Genomic DNA, 19,733 nt, shown 5'->3' with positions numbered 1-19,733 from the left:
AAAACATATACACATCCTAATTCTTACAGACACTAATACAATAACATAAATGATTATACTAGTAGCAGCAGTATCTTGGATTTTAATGAAAAGAAAAAAGATTGACTACCACATACAAATCAAAAACAGCTATAAAAGCACCTATACCTATATAATATATATAAATGTATTTATTGTCCCATATAATTATTTATATTTATATTGTGCTTTACGTATTGGGATTTGGATGTATGCTTATCCAGGTTAGTTTAATGTTTTTTTTACAAAAAGAGTGACCATGTCAGGAGGGTTTACAAACTTTCAAGCAGCACAGTGGGCATCAAAAATGCACTGCTGTTATTCCTTTTTTTCCTGCCAATAGAAAAGTGTTTTACTCAGTTGTTTATTTTTTTATTATTATTTACTGCAATGACTCCGCATAGAAATATAATAAATTTTAATAAAGTTTAATAATAAATTTTAAAAAAACACAACAAAGATGCAAATTGGGCAAAAAAAGAAAAGTTTCTCCTGGTAGTAAGGTAGTAAACATTGTGCAAAAGTGTAAACTTACAGTAAAATGTAAACTATAAGAAAAGTCTCATCAATTTAACTCTTACAGTTGATCTATCAGTCAACCCATCAGGGCCTGAAACCCTTGCTGGACTGACTTCAGTTGAGCCAGCAACTCTTCGTGGCACCTCTGACTGGCCTCCTCGGACTCACAGAGGAATTAGAGCGCGTCATCATGTTCTCGCTGACGCTTATGAGGCCGTGTGGTGTTGCTGGAGCAAGAAGCAGGGTGATACCCAAAGATCCAAGCTTCTCTGGTCTGGTATTGTTACTTCCGCCCTCGCTGATGTGCCATCCAGAGGAAAGACAACATCATGATGCCCTCAGGTCAATAAGAAATAGCGTCTGGTCCCTATTAAAGCCATGGTTTGCAGACATGGCAGGAGATGGTGAAGGCCTGAGGGTGCAGGCAGGATTCTCCTCCAAGCTCTCTACAATATACATGAATACATTGCCAGCTATGGTTGTTGATAAACGATTGGTATGTCAAAACAATATTCAGAATCAGAATCCCTAGTCCAGAGGTCAATCACTGCTACATTGTTAGACATTTCATAGGGGTTTTACAGTAACTTGTTGGCAACACTGTTGTGTCTCTTTTATATACATGTCTTGTTATTTACACCGGAATGCTTAAAGACTGTGGAGCCATGAATTTTACAATTCATGCTGGGAACATATATTACAGTACACTTAGACATTGCTGTAAATTCTAGTTAGTTACGCCACACGATGCAGTAAAATACAGTAAAGTGATTATACTTTAATTAAATATAGTGCGACAAAAAATTATCCTGAAGTTATTCTGCTGATTTCAGAGGGCGTTCCATTTGAATTTCCGACTAGAAACATGGAAATTCCGACTTCCAAGTACAAATGGAACGCAGGGTTATTTTCCATGCATGGTGATTTGTTTTTATTTATTTAAATTTGGCAGACATTTTTTAAAACACTGTTCTCTGCGGTGTGTCAAATGTAGCAGAGATTTTTTTGGGCCCTCTTTGGTGAATCTTTCATTTCTGAGTGTGCACTTTTGTATTTTTATGTTAAGGAGTTGAACCAGTGCTTCTACTTGAGCCAGTTTTTTAAATTGATTTTTTTTTTTTAATATACACGGTATCTGTACTTCTATACTTTAGTCCAGAGTGTGAGTACCTCTGCCCCCTGTGTTGGTGTTGCTGACCCAAAGGTCGGTCATCCTCCTCATGCTCGACCGTCCAGCCGCCTGCGGAGTCGCCCCCCGCCCATGCATCTCTCGAGCGTCTAATTCCTCACCACCACCACGCGGCGCACACGCAGCCCACCGCGCGTAGCGTGCGTCAGTCTTTGTGTATCCACCGTGGACTGAACACGATGACACGGTGAACAAAGAACACGGCCGTGATGCGCCAAAAGCGAGACAATTCCACCTTAAATGGCGTCGCGAGCGCCATCTTCGGTCCACCTTAAGCGCACATTGTGGCCGACCGACGCAGAAGTGCCGAGCGGGCTTCCGTAGCGGCTCTCCAGCCGGGGAGTCGCACTCTGCTGAAGCAGCTTGGACACAGCAGCGCCACTTGAGGACCACCAAATACACACGTTCTTCGGCCGAGCCCCCGAGGAGAGCGGAACATGTCCGGACCCAACAAGTACCAAGAGTGGATCCTGGAAACGATCGACTCCCTCCGCTCGCGGAAAGCGCGTCCGGATCTGGAGAGGATTTGTCGAATGGTCCGTAGACGACACGGGTCAGACCCGGACCGAACCAGGGCAGAACTGGAAAAACTGATCCAAGAGCAGACTGTGCTTAAAGTTAGCTACAAGGGCTCGATCTCGTACCGGAACGCGGCCAAGGTGCAGAGGAAAAGCAGAAAGAAGAGCGAAGACCCTCTGAACAACAACAACGGCGACAGCGCGCTCAGCTTCACCGACCAGGAGGACGACGCGGAGCCCAGCCCGTCTCGGCAGCGGCCGGCGACCAGCAAGAAGCAGCGCGACTCTCCCTCCAGCGCGACGAGCGGAAACGGGAGCATCGGCGGCCACGGGCCGGCGGCGGCCCGCTTCGACGGGCAACAGAAAGCAAGTGCATCCACGGGAGCACAGGCAGTCCGTCCCGGCCACGGCGATGCCTCCGGAGATGACACGCACGACCAAACTTACGCAGCAGACGCCAGCACACGCGAGCACAAACTTCCAGCCGAGCTGGCGGGGGGCACCGGATCCAACTCGGACCTGGGCGACCGGCTGGCGGCTTCGGTCCGCAGCCTGTCCGAGAGGAGCCTACGGGGGACCGCCGCCGCCGCCAGCAAAGGCCCCGTGAAGCCGCTGGGGTTCAAGGAGATTTGGGGCCATCTGAGCAGCCGAGAGCGCCTCTCCGAGGAAAAGCTGACCAGGGGCAAAGTCAAAATGGTCATGGAGAGAGAGGGGGCCGGGGGCAGGCTGCGCAGGACCCGCTGCGGGAACATTACTCTTCCTCTCGGGAGGGTGACGACGACCGTGCAGGCGCCCGCCGGGACTCTGGCAAAGATAAAGGTGGGCGACACTAACTTAATATTTGCAACACGTCCGGGCCTGCGCGGCGCGGCGCGGCGCGGCGAAACGCTGTCTGCTGTTAAATGAATGAAAGCCTGCACAATGCGCGCTTCACTTCCTCGTTCGAACGATGAGTCTGCCTGTTAAAAAAAATTTAATAAAAAAAAAAAGGACGATACTGCCGCTTCATGTAAATGCTCGTTTCTCATTCATCATAGTGGGACGTGTTTATGGGACAGGCGTGCATTTGCGCGTGTTCGCATGTGCATGCGGCAGGTTAAAGCTCATGAGCGGCTGGGGGGTATAAATCAATCAACAATCAAACGCGCGCGCATGTTGTGAGCGCGTTTCTGCAAGGCGCGTCCACGAGCGACTTCTTCTTTGGAAGTGGGATCAGTAACGTTTCATTCGGCTCTCGGGAACTTTGATCGTATTCGTGGTTCCGACCTTCGCCGAGCCACGTCACGCCGCTCCTTCTGTAATTTGCATAACCCAACTGGTCACTTCGTATTCCCCGTCCTCCCCGCCATCCCAGTATTTCCCAAGTTCCTATCGTCGTCGTCGTCATCATCATCATCATCATCATCATCATCCAGTCCTTTGTATCACCCTTCATCTCCTCCTCCCTCTCCACTCCCATGCGTGACGCTGGCACGCGTTGGCAAGCCAGTTATTTTGTGATTTGATTTGAACGTTTAAGTCGAACATGGAGATGAAAACAAAACAATCAACAACAAGGAATTAAATACCAGTTTATCATGCTCAAAAACGAGTGGGAAGAACAGTGCCGGCGGGGGGTCAGTGCCCCCTCAACACTGTGCCTGGAACCCCCTCTGCCCCATCCAATTACTATGTTAGACAACAGCTTATGCGCACTAACTACGGCCTTTCTGCACAGTGAAAACAAGCAATGAATCACTACACAGAGCACAACCTACACTTATAGTAGAACAACACAACAAAAATGAAAACCAACAGGTGAGTGAAATACACAGACACCTATTATTATTATTACGATTGATCAGTAATTACCGCATGTACATGTCGCTAGGCATGGCGGGAAGTCTGCGTCCACTTCTCCTGGCACTACTACTAGTATGTACTGTAAAGGTGTGGACTCGAGTCACATGACTGAGTCATGAATTTGATGGCTTTAGACTCAACTTGACAAAATGTCACAAGACGTGCAACTCGACTTGGACTCGGACAGCAATGACTCATGACTTCACTCTGACTCGCGTCTATTGACTTGAAAAGACATGCCACTTTTACCAAAGTATCGAGAAACAAACACTCGCTCATGTGGAAGTGCCCCACCATTCTAAAGCTTACGTAGAACTTATTCCTTTTAACAGTTAAAGCCCTGTTGGGCACGTGAAAGTAGCGGAATTGACCAGGTCACTCTTACACACTACCCGTTTTATGCTTTAAAAAAAAACCAAAAAAACAATGCAACATAAATCAATTATAACTATGGCACTTACGTAAGGTACACATTCCACGAAGTACTGGTAACGTACAGGGAAATAATCATGATAATTAACGTTACAATAGGACATTGACGATTGAAAAAAAAGAAAAGAAAAAAAAATCTGCATTGCTTTGTGGGAATCACACAGCTTAATGTCACGCATGTGTTATTAGAATTCCCATATAGTTTCGAGACAGGACACACCCCGTTGCAACATGACTGGCTCCTGCGGGAAGGGCAGGGGATGCAGATGTAATGAGATGACCATCCCGAACATGTATCACATTTGTACGAAATTAAAACAGATGTTTGTTATGGTTTGGGCTAGTTCTAGGGTTTGGGCTAAACCGCTTTAGATGGTTTAAGGTTAGGATTAGGGTGGGTTAGGGTTAGTGGGAAACATATTTAACGCTGCCACACTAAGTCACATCTTTTCCCATCTGGAAGCAGTAGGGGGTGTTCTACAGGGATACAACAGCCAATCATAATGGAGCGGCCCGTGTCCTGGAGTCAATCGTATTGGAGCAGGGCGTGTCCTGCCTGTAAACTATGTGGAAATACTAGTAACACGAGTATGCTTGTTTTCATTAGCATTAGCAGCTAGCTTTGTGTTCCATGGCAGGTCGGCCGTGGACTGTTCATTACAGTCTGGTTTAGTCAGTGTGGTGTTCTTAACAGATATTTCCATCTATCCATTCATCCATCCATCCATCCATTTTCCATACTTCTTATCTTCAAATTCAGTTTTATTTACAACTCAGCACACAGCTAGCATCTATTCGACATGAAGCTACATTGTTCTTCGTGTCCTTTTCTTCTTCTTCGCCTCTTTTTGATGTAATATTTTTATGAAGTGCCGCCTCGTGTTCCGACTGAGATACCACAGTTGGATAAAATTGTGGCTTCATAACAACATTACGGTGGCCTGGAAGTGCAAAACAATATAACAAATTGTGAAACACTTTTACATTCCAGAAAACAGATTAACAAAAGCCAAAACACTTTTGCATTTCAGAAAACAAATCAACAAAAACCGAAACACTTACATTTCAGAAAACAAATGAACAAAAGCTGAAACACTTTTACAGTTCAGAAAACAATTGAACAAAAACTGAAACACTTACATTTCAGAAAACAAATTAACATAAGCCAAAACACTTTTATGTTTCAGAAAACAATTGGACAAAAAACGAAACACATTTCAGAAAACAAATTGGCAAAAGCCAAAACACTTTTAAAGTTCAGAAAAAAAAATGAACAAAAACCGAAACACTTTTACATTTCAGACAACACATTAACAAAAGCAGAAACACTTTTACAAAAGACGAAACACCCGGAAGGGGAACGTCCCATTTCACAAAATATATTGTACTTGATCACATTTCTTAAACTATAAAAAGATAGAGTAAGAGTTAAGGAAGAAGCAGGATGCTGGCTAGAATTGAAGGGAAAAGTGTGGATATTAGCAAGGAAGCTGCTGCCTCCATTTGTTTTTGAACGTACCGAGCGAGGGATCTACTTTGCATACATTCTGGTTACAAGCTTTGCTTTTTCATCGACAGGCACATTATACATTATGATTATAGTTAAGCATTGATGTAAAACAACATTTGATGCTTTACGTACTATTTATATGGCTTTAGCTGAGGCAACGCAGCGGCACGGCTCGCAAACCCGGAAAAGTATTTTCACCGTAGGGAAAAGCTTCCGTGCATTTTGATTGAATGTAAACTGCGATGTGAAGACGCCGTGCAACGGAGATTATAATTTTGAATCACGTCAAAACCATTAGTTGAACGATCGGCCACTGAAGGAAACAGTTGCCAAACCAACTGTGACTAAAATGACTCGAAAGGACTCAAAACTCAAAGTGTAGAACTTGCAACTTGACTCAGGGCTTGCTTGTCTTGACTTGGGACTTGACTTGTGACTTGTCCCTCTCGACTTGAAACTTGACTTAGGACTTGAGGGTAAAGACTTGAGACTTACTTGTGACTTGCAAAGCTATGACTTGAGCCCACTTCTGACTGTAAATATTAAAATAGCGATATTGCACCAATGCAAAAGTCGGAATGAATGCATCTTGTGCAAGTTCAATATTCTAGTGGGATCCTTTTGTGTGTTTTGTTGAAAACCCCAACGCAAAGTTTCCATCCACCTGGCAAGAAGCAATCAGAACCGAAAAACAATTACTACGAACTATAAAAGAAAGGAAATATTCTTGTCAAAGATTGTTGTTAGCCAACTTCATGATTTGTAATAGCAGCTTGTCAGCGCAGACAATCATGTCAACTTCAGTTGATTGTCTGCTTCTAGCTAACACAAAACCAAGCAAGCGCGTACAAGTATTGTATTATAATAAATTTTACTTATTTATGCCCACTGTGCAGCTGGTATGTTGTATATTCCTTTCCATTGCTCTTTGTTGCCTTTAAAAATGGGAATATGTGATGCATAGAAGATTCCTACTTTTAGCTACAGTAATTTGCAGTCTTAGTCCCTGGGTCAGGCTTAGAAGGCAATGAAAGAATGTACTGAATACAATAATAAAAAAAAAAATACAATTAACTAAAACAGTAAGTAAAATTGGTCTAGAACGGCCAGTGGCAAAGTCCAGACTTATGAAATCGCACCCCTTCTCCATTCTTGTTTGTATATACTGTATATTCAGTCTGCTTCCATTATACTACTACTACTACGACTATGACTATGACTACGACTACTATTACTACTAATACTGCCTGTGTGGGTTTTCTCCGGATACTCCGGTTTCCTCCCACATCCCCAAAACATGCATGGTAGGTTAATTGAAAACTCTAAATTGCCCGTAGGTGTGAATGTGAGTGCAAATGGTTGTTTGTTTATATGTGCCCTGCGATTGGATGGCGATCAGTCCAGGGTGTACCTCCCCTCTCGCCCAAAGATAGCTGGGATAGGCTCGCAACCTTAGTGAGGATAAACGGTACGGAAAATGGATGGATCATCATTATAAATTGATGGAGACAAAGGAAAAACAAACATACTACAATTGAACTAATGAATATTTTAAGTTTTTAACTTTTTTCTATTAACAAATTTAGAGTGAAACAACACAGAATCACTGCAAAACACTCAACACAACAAAATATAAATTCAAATATATGAACAAACACAAAAAAAGTCTGTATTCAGATAACTGATCTAAGATTGGCATTGTGTGTTAGCTTTGAGGAACTAATCTGGTTTCTTCTGCCGGAAATTATTTGCTGTCTCTTGTTTTGCCAAAGGTTCTCTCAGAAGGGACTGACATTGCTACATTGTGCAACAGTTACGTTAGAAAAACTGGAACCTTCATCAATATCAGGTTCAAATGCTTGTCTTTATTCTTCTCATTGCACGGATGGGTGCCTGTGCTGGTTGTTTCTGCAGACTTTACACTGCCTTTATATTGTTAACTTTGTATTTTAAAGTTTAAATATGTCCACATTGTACTCCTTTTCCTGCTATCACTCATTTTCCTAAATATTCCTTACCAGCACGTTGGTGTTTTGTCTTATGGCACCTTGCTGTTTCCACTCGTCTTCCTCCCTCATCTGTGTGCTGCCGTGTGTGCTCCCGCCCCTCTCCATCTCTGTTCCGCACAGTCAAAGAGAGAGGGAGAGAGAGAGAGAGAGAGACTATCCCAGTTGACTTTGGGCGGGGGAACTGGTCGCCAGTCAATTGTGGGGCACACAGACAAATAACCTAAAGAGAGATTAGAGCAGGTGTCACTAGTGAGATGTGTCAAATTGTTTTTGTTGCTATTCTTTTTTCAATCACACATTGGTGTAAATTTGGAAATGACAATTTAAAAAAAAGCTGGTGTAGTTCAAAGGTCAGTATTGTCGCACATGACCAAACCAGAGCGTTTGCGGTACAATTTAGCAGGTGCAACGCCAATGAGATGATTTACTCCCAAATAATGTGATCATATTTGTTATTTCAGAAGTGTTTATGTAACACATTAATCGGTACCTAAAAAGTAGCTCTCAATTTCAAAATGGTTGATGACCCCTGATTTAGAGTCTTCAATTAGCCTTACATGCATGTTTTTGGAATGTGGAGGAAGCAAGAGTAACCAAAGAAAGCACACACGAGATTCAAACCCAGGAGCTCAGAACTCTGAGGCAGACGTGCTAACGACTTTTTCAGTGTGCTGCCCAGGACCAAATAATTATAAACAGAAATAAATAAAAGCATTATAGTACATACAGTCCCTTCCAAAAGGGTTGGAACAGCAAGGTCAATTCCTTTGTTTTTTGTTTCATACTGAAGACATTTGGGTTTCAGATCAAACGATGAATATGAGACAAAGGTTCAGAATTCCAGCTTCTATTTCATGGTATTGACATCTAGATCTAGGCGTCAAGATCTAGATGTCTAGATCATCTAGGACAGAGCACCTTTTGTTTGGAGCCACCCACTTTTCAAGTGAGCAAAAGTATTGGAACAGACATTAAAGTGAAAAACATTTAATATTTGGTGGCATACCTTACTTGCAATAACTGGATCAAGCCCGTTACCCATTGACTTCGCCAGACTGTTGCGTTCTTCATTTCTATGGGAGAAGAGCAAACCATTTTGAAGCTGAGAGATGAGGGAAAATTGATCATAGCTATTGCACAATGCGCATAACACTTTGGAATGTCCTGAAAAAGAAAGAAAGAAAGAAAGATGGAAAGAAAGAAAGATCAACAGTACTGAGCAACAGACATCGAACAGGTCGGCCAAGGTTATCAACATAAGCTGATGACAAAAACATTGAGAGAGCTGTGAAGAAACACCCAAAGACAACAGTCAGTGACATCACTGCCAAACTCCACAGGGCAGGGATGAAGGTGTCACAATCCACTGTTCGAAGAAGACTTCGAGAGAATAAATATACAGACCATACCACAAGATGCAAACCACTCATCAGTAAAAAGAATCGGAAGGCCAAATTGGATTTTGCAAAGAAGTACAGAGATGAGCCACAAACACTTGGGAACAAATATTGATGGACTGATGAGACGAAGATTAACCTCTACCAAAGTGATGGAAAGGCCATGCAAACTCAACCCAGGTGGGGCCGGGGATTGAACCTAAGTCCTCAGAACTGTGAGGCAGACGCTCTAACCAGTTATTCACCGTTCATGTAAATACCATGAAATAAAAGCTTGAATTCTGAACTTTTGTCCTTGATCTGAAACCCAAATGTCTTCAGTATTCAACAAAAACAAAGGAATTGCCATTACAATACTTTTGGAGGGGACTTTACAAAGTGAAAAACCCTGTTAAATTACCATAAATCATTGGTAATGTTGTTCAAAAGCACAAAGTCTAAACGAGTCCTCAACATTTTTTAGACATCTTTCAATACTGTACATGTCATTGCTGCACTTGCCGTCTCTTCAGGAGAGTGAGCCGATGAAAGAAGCCAATGAAGAAGATGGTGTGCAGGAGGACAGTGAGGAAGAGGAGGATCCCAGGAGTTCTAATGAGGAAGGAGGACCATCCCTAGTCTCCATGACAACCACAGCAGCACTTGTTGGGAAAGCCAGTGAAGATAGCGACATCCAGAAAGCGTCGGAAGATGAGGAGAGCCTCTGTCATCAACCGCATCGTGACAAAGGTGCGTGTTTGTCAGAGTTCAAGAAGAATTCATTTATCATTTAGTGAAGGACATTTTTAGTATGTTGCATGCCCTGGCCGTGAAGCACTATACTCCTGCACAATCTAAAGAGATCTGATATAAAAGCTGAATAACAAAGGAGGATAAAGGATAACAATGCTCTGTTTTGATTGAAACATTCACAGAGGTATTTACAAGCTCAATTCCAATGAAGTTGGGACGTTGTGTTAAACATATATAAAAACAGAATACAATGATTTGCAAATCATGTTCAACCTATAATTAATTGAATACACTACAAAGACAAGATATTTAATGTTCAAACTGATAAACTTTATTGTTTTAGCAAATAATCATTAACTTAGAATCTTATGGCTGCAACACGTTCCAAAAAAGCTGGGACAGGGTCAAGTTTACCACTGTGTTACATCACCTTTTGTTTTAACAACATTCAATAAACATTTGGGAACTGAGGACACTAATTGTTGAAGCTTTGTAGGTGGAATTCTTTCCCATTCTTGCTTGATGTACAGCTTCAGCTGTTCAACAGTCCGGGGTCTCCATTGTCGTATTTTACGCTTCATAATGCGCCACACATTTTCAATGGAAGACAGGTCTGGACTGCAGGCAGGCCAGTCTAGTACCCGCACTCTTTTACTACATAGCCACGCTGTTGTACCCCGTGCAGAATGTGGTTTGGCATAGTTTTGCTGAAATAAGCAGGGGCGCCCATGAAAAGGACGTTGCTTGGATGGCAGCATATGTTTCTCCAAAACCTGTATGTACCTTTCAGCATTAATGTCGCCTTCACAGATGTGTAAATTACCCATGCCATTGGCACTAACACAGCCCCATACCATCACAGATCCCGGTTTTTGAACTTTGCGTCCATGACAGTCCGGATGGTTCTTTTCCTATTTGGCCCAGAGGACACGACGTCCACAATTTCCAAAAACAATTTGAAATGTGGACTCGTCGGACCACAGAACACTTCCACTTTGCATCAGTCCATCTTAGATGAGCTCGGGTCCAGAGAAGCCGCCGGCGTTTCTGGGTGTTTTTGATCAATGTTTTTTGCTTTGCATAGTAGAGTTTGAAGTTGTACTTACGGATCTAGCGCCGAACTGTATTTACTGACATTGGTTTTCTGAAGTGTTCCTGAGCCCATGTGGTGATATCCTTGACACATTGATGTCGGTTTTTGATGCCGTGCCGCCATAGGCATCAAAGGTCACTGTTGGTTTTCGCTTACATGAAGTGATTTCTCCAGATTCTCTGAACGTTTTGATGATATTATGGACCGTAGATGATAAAATCCCTAAATTCCTTGCAATTGTACATTGAGGAACATTGTCCTTAAACTGTGCGACTATTTTCTCACGCACTTGTTCACAAAGAGGTGAACCTCACCCCATCTTTACTTGTGAATGACTGAGCAATTCCGGAAAGCTCCTTTTATACCCAATCTTGGCACCCACCTGTTCCCAATTTGCCTATTCACCTGTGGGATGTTCCAAACAGGTGTTTGATGAGCATTACTCAACTTTCTCAGTCTTTTTTGCCACCTGTCCCAGCTTTTTTGGAATGTGTTGCAGCCATAAAATTCTAAGTTAATGATTATTTGCTAAAAACAATAACTTTTATCAGTTTGAGCATTAAATATCTTGTCTTTGTAGTGTATTCAATTAAATATAAGTTGAACATGATTTGCAAATCATTGTATTCTGTTTTTATTTGTTTAATACAACGTCCCAACTTCATTGGATTTGGAATTGTAGTATTGTGCTATACATACACTGATGTACTGTTCTGCATCACATGGAGAGCTGTTTCTATTACAGCTATTTGTGTGGCTAAAGTTAGCAAACTATAAGATACACCTCCCAGTATGATTCAGTGCAGTTTTACACGAATGCAGACATATTCTATTAATACCTCTCTGAAAATGTCAATCAAACCTGAGCATTAACACATCTTTTGATACGTGTAATGGGTCTCATTAGATTGTGCAAGTGTTCTGATATCGTGGCCGGTGAATAACATGTTTGACAATATCATATCTATGCATTAGTGGCGAATGGTTATTTACTAATTCACCCTTATACGTGCAAATGCCTTCTCAGTCATGGATCCACTTAGTAGGACTGGGTGTCCACCTCCTTTGGGTGCGCCCCCTTCTATGTCCATCACAGCATATGTGGAAAAAAGACCTGCCACACCTGATCAGCCACCTATGGACATGCAGGTAAACCACTTTGTTAAAAAAAAATATACATCAAAATAAAACAAAAAAATAACTATTAAAGGTAGTCATTACATTAGACTGTTTTCCCACTGGGTGACTGCGTGAATGTGAGTTGTGCCCTTTGACTGTCTGGCAATCAGTCCAAGGTGTAGTCTGCCTTTTGCCCAAAGTCAGCTGAGATAGGCTGCAACCCAGCACGACCCTGAATATAGAAGCGGTATAGAACATGGATGGATGGACTGATATACAGGGCATACAGTAGTTTTCTATATTGTGCAGTATATCAATAGATTATGTTGACTGTTGATGCTGACACCACCATGCTTTACTGTAGAGATGCTATTGGCGAGGTGTTGAGCAGTGCCGGGTTTTTTCCATATCTAACATCTGAGTTCCATCATTGTCTCAATATATCAGGGAATTTTGCCTGATTTCTGTGATGTTGCATCGATGGCTGTCCTTCTAGAAGGTTCCCCTCTTTTGGAACCTTGGAGCTCTGACAGAGTGACCACGTTGGAGCTCTGACAGAGTGACCATCGGGTTCTTGATCAACTACCTGAATAAAGCCCTTTACCTCTGCCTATATTGGCGTTTGGATAAAACGTAATTTATTTAAGAAATAAATTCGTCGAAGTTGAACATCTGCGTTCACTTCCAGGTTAGTCCGATTTACGTTTCAAAGTTAAAATCAAACTAATTTTGTCTCGTAAAGGGCACCATGTCACTTTTTATCTGTATAAAATCCAGGAAAACAAATATATGTTAAAATGGGATCTTTCATACATATTTTATACAGCTAAAACAGACTGTGGTCAAATGCATACAACATATGTACAGGCCATTGAAAACATATTGGGCCCTTTTTTTCATCAACGGCAACTGTGCGCTAGAGGCTGGTTAGACTGTTGGTAATTTCGTGAACAAGTGCAGGCCTGTGGATCTAAAAGAGAGAGGTTTGTGCCGTTGTGGGAGTGATTACACCCGTTTTCAATCATATCCAATCAAAGCAGCTCCTCTCCTTCCCTTTAAATGTGGCACGCTAGTAGCGCACTGACGGCCTTTGACATGGCGGAGCACAGACTACAAAATTTTTCCCAAGAAGAAACTGATTTGCTTGGTGGAAGCGTGCAAAGTACATTTATACAGAACTGCAAGCAGACCTCCGAGGTTGGATGATTTTCGACATAAAGTGGGCACTTGGAGACCCCGCCCCCGATCATTCGTGTGGCCTCCCATAGCTGTGGGATGATTTAAAATATCCATCCATCCATCCATTTTCTGACCCGCTTCTCCTCAGTAGGGTCGCGGGCGTGCTGTAGCCTATCCCAGCTATCATCGGGCAGGAGGCGGGGTACACCCTGAACTGGTTGCCAGCCAATCGTAGGCCACATACAAACAAACAACCATTCGCACTCACATTCACACCTACGGGCAATTTAGAGTCTCCAATTCATGCATGTTTTTGGGATGTGGGAGGAAACCGGAGTGCCCGGAGAAAACCCACGCAGGCACGGGGAGAACATGCAAACTCCACACAGGCGGGGCCAGGGATTGAACCCGGGTCCTCAGAACTGTGAGGCTGACGCTCTAAACAGTTGGCCACCGTGCCATTTAAAATATGATTACAATAATAATAATAACCCAGTGGTCCCCATTAAATTAGGAAAAGTCACAAGACCGAAAAAAAATCTGTCAATCAGATTTATTGACCAGTGACACATTGTGAAGTGCTTAGCACGTCTGCCTCACAGCTCTGAGGTTCAGGGTTTGAATCTCAGCCCCGGCCTTCCTGTATGAAGCATGGTTGTTTTCCTCATGCTTGCATAGATTTTCTTTGGGTACTCCAGCTTCACTTCATTCCAAAAACATGCATTTTAGGTTAATTGAAAACTCTAAATTGCCCATTGGAATTTGACTGCAAATAGTTGTTTGTTTAATATTTATATTTGCCCTGCGATTAGCTGACGGCCAGTCCCGGGTATATCCTAATGAGGACAAAGGTTTCTAGAAAATATATGGATATATTCAGTGACGTTAAATGTTGAATGGGGTCAAACTGGCCCCAAGATAATAGGAGGGCTATTAAAACATACAGTAGATCAAAGAATATACTCATCAGTATTAGGTTCCGTATATATTGTCGGCCAAAAATAATATTGACCTTTCACACACAAAAAAAAACTGTGTGTTTGTGTGTGTGTGTGCGTGTGCGCGTGTGTGTTTGTGAGGTAGATGTCATTTACGGCACCTCATACTGTACTTAAACATGATCTAAGTTACACCAGTGCGAACCTGCATAGACATACTATCACAGTACAGCTCACATCTTAATCAATGTAACGCGTTTACCTGCCTTGTGGGCTGCTTACTACTTTGAAGAGCTAAGTCTCGTTTTACAGTGGAACTTCGCCAAGGTTTTCTGTTTTGGACGCACTGTAGTTGAATAAACCAATTTCCCCAACTACTTGAAAGAAAGAAAATATAGTAAACTGTGATTAGATGATATATAAAGTAACATATAGTATAAAGTAGTTGATTTCAGATTTTTCTGCGATTGGCTGGCAACCAGTTCAGGGTGTACCCCGCCTCCTGCCCGATGACAGCTGGGATAGGCTCCAGCACGCCCGCGACCCTACTGAGGAGAAGCGGGTCAGAAAATGGATGGATGGATTTCAGATTTTTATAACAAGCTAACTTGTTTTGTATATGCAGTCTGTCCAGACGTGTATATTACACAATTTGTCACAATGTAACATGATGCAGCCAGCTTCTTTTTGTCCTTTCGGTAATCATTAGGAGGTTTAGCATGATTTCACCTGTTACACTGTCTTAAGTGTTAACTAAATTAGTTATTAGTTATTGATTTATGCCAATATTGAAAAACCTCTCTTCACACGCAGAGTCAGATCCAGCACAACCAGTCAGGCTTTAACGGTGAGTTCCTCTCGCCTCATTGTGTGTGTGTGTGTGTGTGCGTGTGTTGATTTTCATGTACATTTCAACATTACTAGTAACATTACTAGCAACAAGAGCAAGCAATCAAACTTTCTTTTTTGGGCAGGTGTTGAATGTAAGACAGAAGTAGGCGTGTCCTCATGCCTGCTCACACCCACGGCCTCGCCAAGAGACACTGGCCTGTCTGAAGAACACGGGATCAACGGTGGCGTCACTAATGGGGGGTGAGCTCAGGCTTTTCTTAACCGTCCATCTGTTTTATGGTTTTTTTTGTTTGTTTCTTTTTTTACCGCTAAACCTTTTTAGAGTCACGGGTGGACCGTGTTGGGAAGATTATGCGGGAAATGAAGTCCGGTACAATTACAAGTTACCCTGTTGAACATGTATAAGCAGTTTAACTATTTTAGTTATTTTCTCAAAGTAATACAACAAATTAAATTGGATTATATTTATTTATATTTATATATTACTTTTGAATGAATGCATCAACAGGACCCATGGATGTCACCTCCAAACCTCTCTACACACGGGCATAAAAACACTTATCCATGACTTATTCAGCTAATGTGGCTAGCTAAAATTAGCTAATGTCTACATTTGCAGATACACTTGCATAATAACGCGATTTACCCGTGACTAGTCCATAATATTTTGAAAACTAAAATCTCGCCGCATGAGCAGAGAGGTGTCGAGGTGACTCCACACTGCACGCGTACCCATCTCAACACAGCCCATGATGGACACCGTGAAAGACCTTGAGAATACTCAGCATTGAATATGGACCAAAAAAAGTGTTTCGGACAAACAGAGATGCTGTAGTGCACCATAGTGCCTTATAAGCAAAGCCAGGACTTTCCGTAGCAACAGTGACAAATCCATATTATCGCACAGCGCCCTATTTTATGTCCAAACCACCGGGAAAGGGCACCAGACTACTTCCTGTTCGGTCGCTGATCAACCAGTGCCAAATATGGGCAAGCTTGTGCCGTGCCGCCCTCCTCCCTGTGCCATCCTGCGCGGTACCCCACGGCAGGCGCCACACAAACCAAGTGCAATGTGTAAGCACCTTAAAATATATAGAAAATACTGTACATATTGTAGTACCTGCGTGTTAGAGACATGAATGTCCCTTTGGGGTGGCGTGTGACATGGTTAGTCTGCGTGTGATTGTCTGGGCGTGGGCTGTGGCTGACAGCAGCTCCCGCGTGTGTGCTCAAATTTAAGTTTAACCTCAAGCCGTCCAATAAATGGCTGATAAGTGGATCAGTGACTGTGACTTTCATTACCCACATGTGAGTGTATCCCAGCACTAACTCAATTGTTTAAATTTTTAGGTTTATAAAGATGGAAGGGGTCAGGAGGAGCCCTGTGGACTGGACCGTGTCTGACGTGGTCACTTATTTTACCTTAGCTGGTTTCCCTGAGCAGGCCGCTGCCTTTGGCACACAGGTGAGGAGGCACTTCCCTATTTACCACCAGGGGGCACCGCAGACCAGCTCAACAGCTGTACATTTTATTCACACGTGTACACGTTTCCTTTTCCACCGACTGCACTTGGCTTTGCTCTCTTTAGGAAATCGATGGGAAGTCTCTTCTCCTCATGCAGCGGAATGACGTTTTGACTGGTCTGTCAATCAGGCTAGGCCCCGCCCTCAAGATCTATGACCGTCACGTGAAGGTTTTGCAAAAAACACACTTTGAGGATGACGACTGTACATGAAACACACAGGCTGAAACTCAAATATTACAACAACAAAAAACAACACCACATCCATCCATCCATCCATTTTCCGTACCGCTTATCCTCACATGTACACGCTTAACTTCCTCATTTAAAAAAAGAAATATTTTATATCAGTCTGTCCACCAACAATCAAACAATGTATCTTTACTTATTGACAATGACAAGATTTTTTTTTTTTTTTTAAATCATTTCTCTGTCAAACTGCCCTGTGTTTTGTTTATTGACGGATACAGTCTGTCCAGCCATCCATTTTCTATACCGCTTGTCCTTGTTAGGGTCCCGGGTGAGCTGGAGCCTAACCCAGGTAGGGTACACCTGCCTGGACTGATCACCCGTCAATTGCAGCGCACATATAAACAAACAAGCATTAACACTAACATTCTCATGATATTTCATTCAGTGTGTTTAGTTATGTCATGTTTTGTCCAATTAATTTTTGACCTTGATAGGAATTAAACGATACAAACTCAATAATACTGTGAATAATATTGTGAATTTACTTCCTCTCTGGCATTATGTATCAAACAGCATTATCTTTTTTTTTTCTTTTTTTTTAAAGCAGAATGTTCTTGCACATGATCCTATCCAAGTGTACCTAATATTGTGGCTGGTGTTCATGGAGAAATAGATGCTATGTATCCCGAAGAAATCTGGTACTGTACTGTTCTCAGCTAAATGCAACAAAATAATTATTCGCTCAAGCAAACAATTGGTTGTGTGAGTTTAATCTATAACATAAAATATTTACCAGCTAAGTCAACCGGACAAAAAACTGTTAGGTGTAAATATGTAAAAATATTCAAGCCTCTTTGACAAGAATTTGTAAATCACATAAAGGCAATGATGCAATTGAGTAAAACAGTTTCAAGTAATTCAACTGCTCTCATCAAGCAGCCGTTAAATCAAACTCACATGCAACAAAAATTACAGCTTCTGCAGTTTTATAGCACATAAATGATTATTTTGTTATTCAAATCTATATATTTGGTTCAATTTTACGAATGTTGTACTCCACGAGCATGACTACCTCTTTCTTTTGTCTCATTCCCCCCTTCAACTTTCTCTTCAATGTCCAAGAGCACATTTTCACTTCCTATTGAGGTGTTTGATGATCCTTTTACATACAGTATACCCGTAAGTGTTAAACATCTTTGCTTCTCACATGCTGTATACAATCAAGTTTTGTCATACTTGCTGGTTATTTGCCAACCTTTCATAATAAAATGTGAATTAAAGAACTCCCTCATGTGTCTCCTCTGTGTATGTTCGTGCTCTGCTCTGCCATGTTGAGAGCAGTGTAAGTAATAACCGTGCCCATATTTGGGACTTTGGGTGTGTGCTTGTAGATAGCTATGTGCACACGCTGAGGCAATAGAGGCATCCAAGCAGGTACATGCTTTGCCGTGGAAACATGTTTGTCCTGACCAATTATAAAGAGCGAGAGGAAAAAATCTACACGGGACTCAAAAGGAGCAGAAGCACACAGGAACAAGAACCTGATACTGTTGGCACTTGAGCAGAAGGCAGATCATACCCGACTAATACAGCCTGACTGGACCCAGAATGACAAGTGACGGAAATGGAAGCACACAAAGAAGAGCAAGTCATAACAGATTCTGTAGGAGAACAGGGCGTTAAATAGCAAACACTGTACAATCTAAATTTGTCCCAAATGACAAATCTACTCAATAATTACATTGGGTATATGCCAAACTTTACATGTTGAACAATCTTTTTTATTAATTGTATGCATGTGCACTGTTATGTGTGATAACTCGAGCCACATAGTGATGTCATCTGGTAGATTACATGCATCTACATGCATATATCATTTTACAGGTGGGAGTTCTTTCACTGGATTTCATTCACTCTTCAAAGTATTTCAACATCAAGCCTTTATTTTATCTCTTGACTGAAAGCATTTGGGTTTGACATAAAAAAATAAATAAAAATGAATTTAAAAAAAGACAGTGATAATGATGAACAGTTCTGCTTTAATATCCAGGTACAGCATTTAGTTCTCGAGCTTGTACACAACTAAGAAGATAATATTTGTAATGAAACACAAATTTTAGGCGAGCAATTGTATGGTATGTGCTCAGGATCCTAGGGTTTTTTCTTATAACCACAGTAGGTCTATGCTTTTAAATGCAAGCAGGGTATACGGTAAAATTTTTCAGGTCTGACTTTATTATTGACTATCAAAGGATAACAAGCTGTGATTAGAGAACTAATAGAGTTTCATCTCAAACACGGCTTTTTCTAAGGTTAAGTAAGTCAATGTATCGCACACACCTTTTTGTGTTTGTTCCTCAGTTGTCATCCACAAGAGGACGACTCTCAGGACGTGCTGTCACCATCACCAAAATACACACTGAATGAATCATCAAAGTATTACAGACATGACAGGCAACAGGTGGACAGTTCGCTGCCATATATTCTGTATTCCATCTATGCAATGGAACATTTTATTCCGTGCTCGGTATCTCTGTCTGTCGGTCTGTCTACCAGCCTGTCTGTATCACATCACAGAAGCTTGCTCCAGAGTGACTGGTCTGCCAGCAGGCTTGCAAGGCCCGGCGCACACTGGGCAATGCATTTGAATTGCAGGCGAACGGCGTCGCAG

At 42.1% G+C, this 19,733-nt stretch overlaps 1 protein-coding gene and 1 long non-coding RNA gene across 2 annotated transcripts; one reads left to right on the top strand and one right to left on the bottom strand.

Moving 5' to 3' along the window:
- Window positions 1–1,707: 1,707 nt before the first annotated feature.
- Window positions 1,708–18,345, top strand: samd1b (sterile alpha motif domain containing 1b). The gene is made up of 7 exons (XM_061769513.1): window positions 1,708–3,063; window positions 9,947–10,163; window positions 12,287–12,408; window positions 15,309–15,342; window positions 15,470–15,587; window positions 16,698–16,812; window positions 16,937–18,345. The coding sequence occupies exons 1-7, from the start codon at window positions 2,164–2,166 to the stop codon at window positions 17,081–17,083; spliced, it is 1,653 nt and encodes a 550-aa protein (XP_061625497.1). The 5' UTR covers window positions 1,708–2,163; the 3' UTR covers window positions 17,084–18,345.
- On the bottom strand, window positions 4,997–12,366 carry LOC133476312 (uncharacterized). The gene is made up of 4 exons (XR_009788020.1): window positions 12,261–12,366; window positions 9,044–9,110; window positions 8,047–8,257; window positions 4,997–6,692 (listed from the first exon to the last, which is right to left on the bottom strand). It is a non-coding gene; the product is annotated as an uncharacterized LOC133476312 (long non-coding RNA).
- Window positions 18,346–19,733: the final 1,388 nt, after the last annotated feature.

Source organism: Phyllopteryx taeniolatus, chromosome 4, assembly GCF_024500385.1.
Source record: "Phyllopteryx taeniolatus isolate TA_2022b chromosome 4, UOR_Ptae_1.2, whole genome shotgun sequence".
NCBI classification, from domain to species: Eukaryota; Metazoa; Chordata; class Actinopteri; order Syngnathiformes; family Syngnathidae; genus Phyllopteryx; species Phyllopteryx taeniolatus.
Note: the sequence above shows the minus strand (reverse complement) of the source record. Positions and strands in the feature narration are given on the sequence as shown.

Bases quoted from the DNA above. Each gene is read 5' to 3' on its own strand.
- samd1b (XM_061769513.1), top strand. From the start codon at position 2,164: ATGTCCGGACCCAACAAGTACCAAGAGTGGATCCTGGAAACGATCGAC. The intron at 10,164-12,286 runs GTGCGTGTTTGT...ATGCCTTCTCAG, and splicing joins TCAACCGCATCGTGACAAAG to TCATGGATCCACTTAGTAGG. The intron at 15,343-15,469 runs GTGAGTTCCTCT...TTTTTTGGGCAG, and splicing joins CAACCAGTCAGGCTTTAACG to GTGTTGAATGTAAGACAGAA.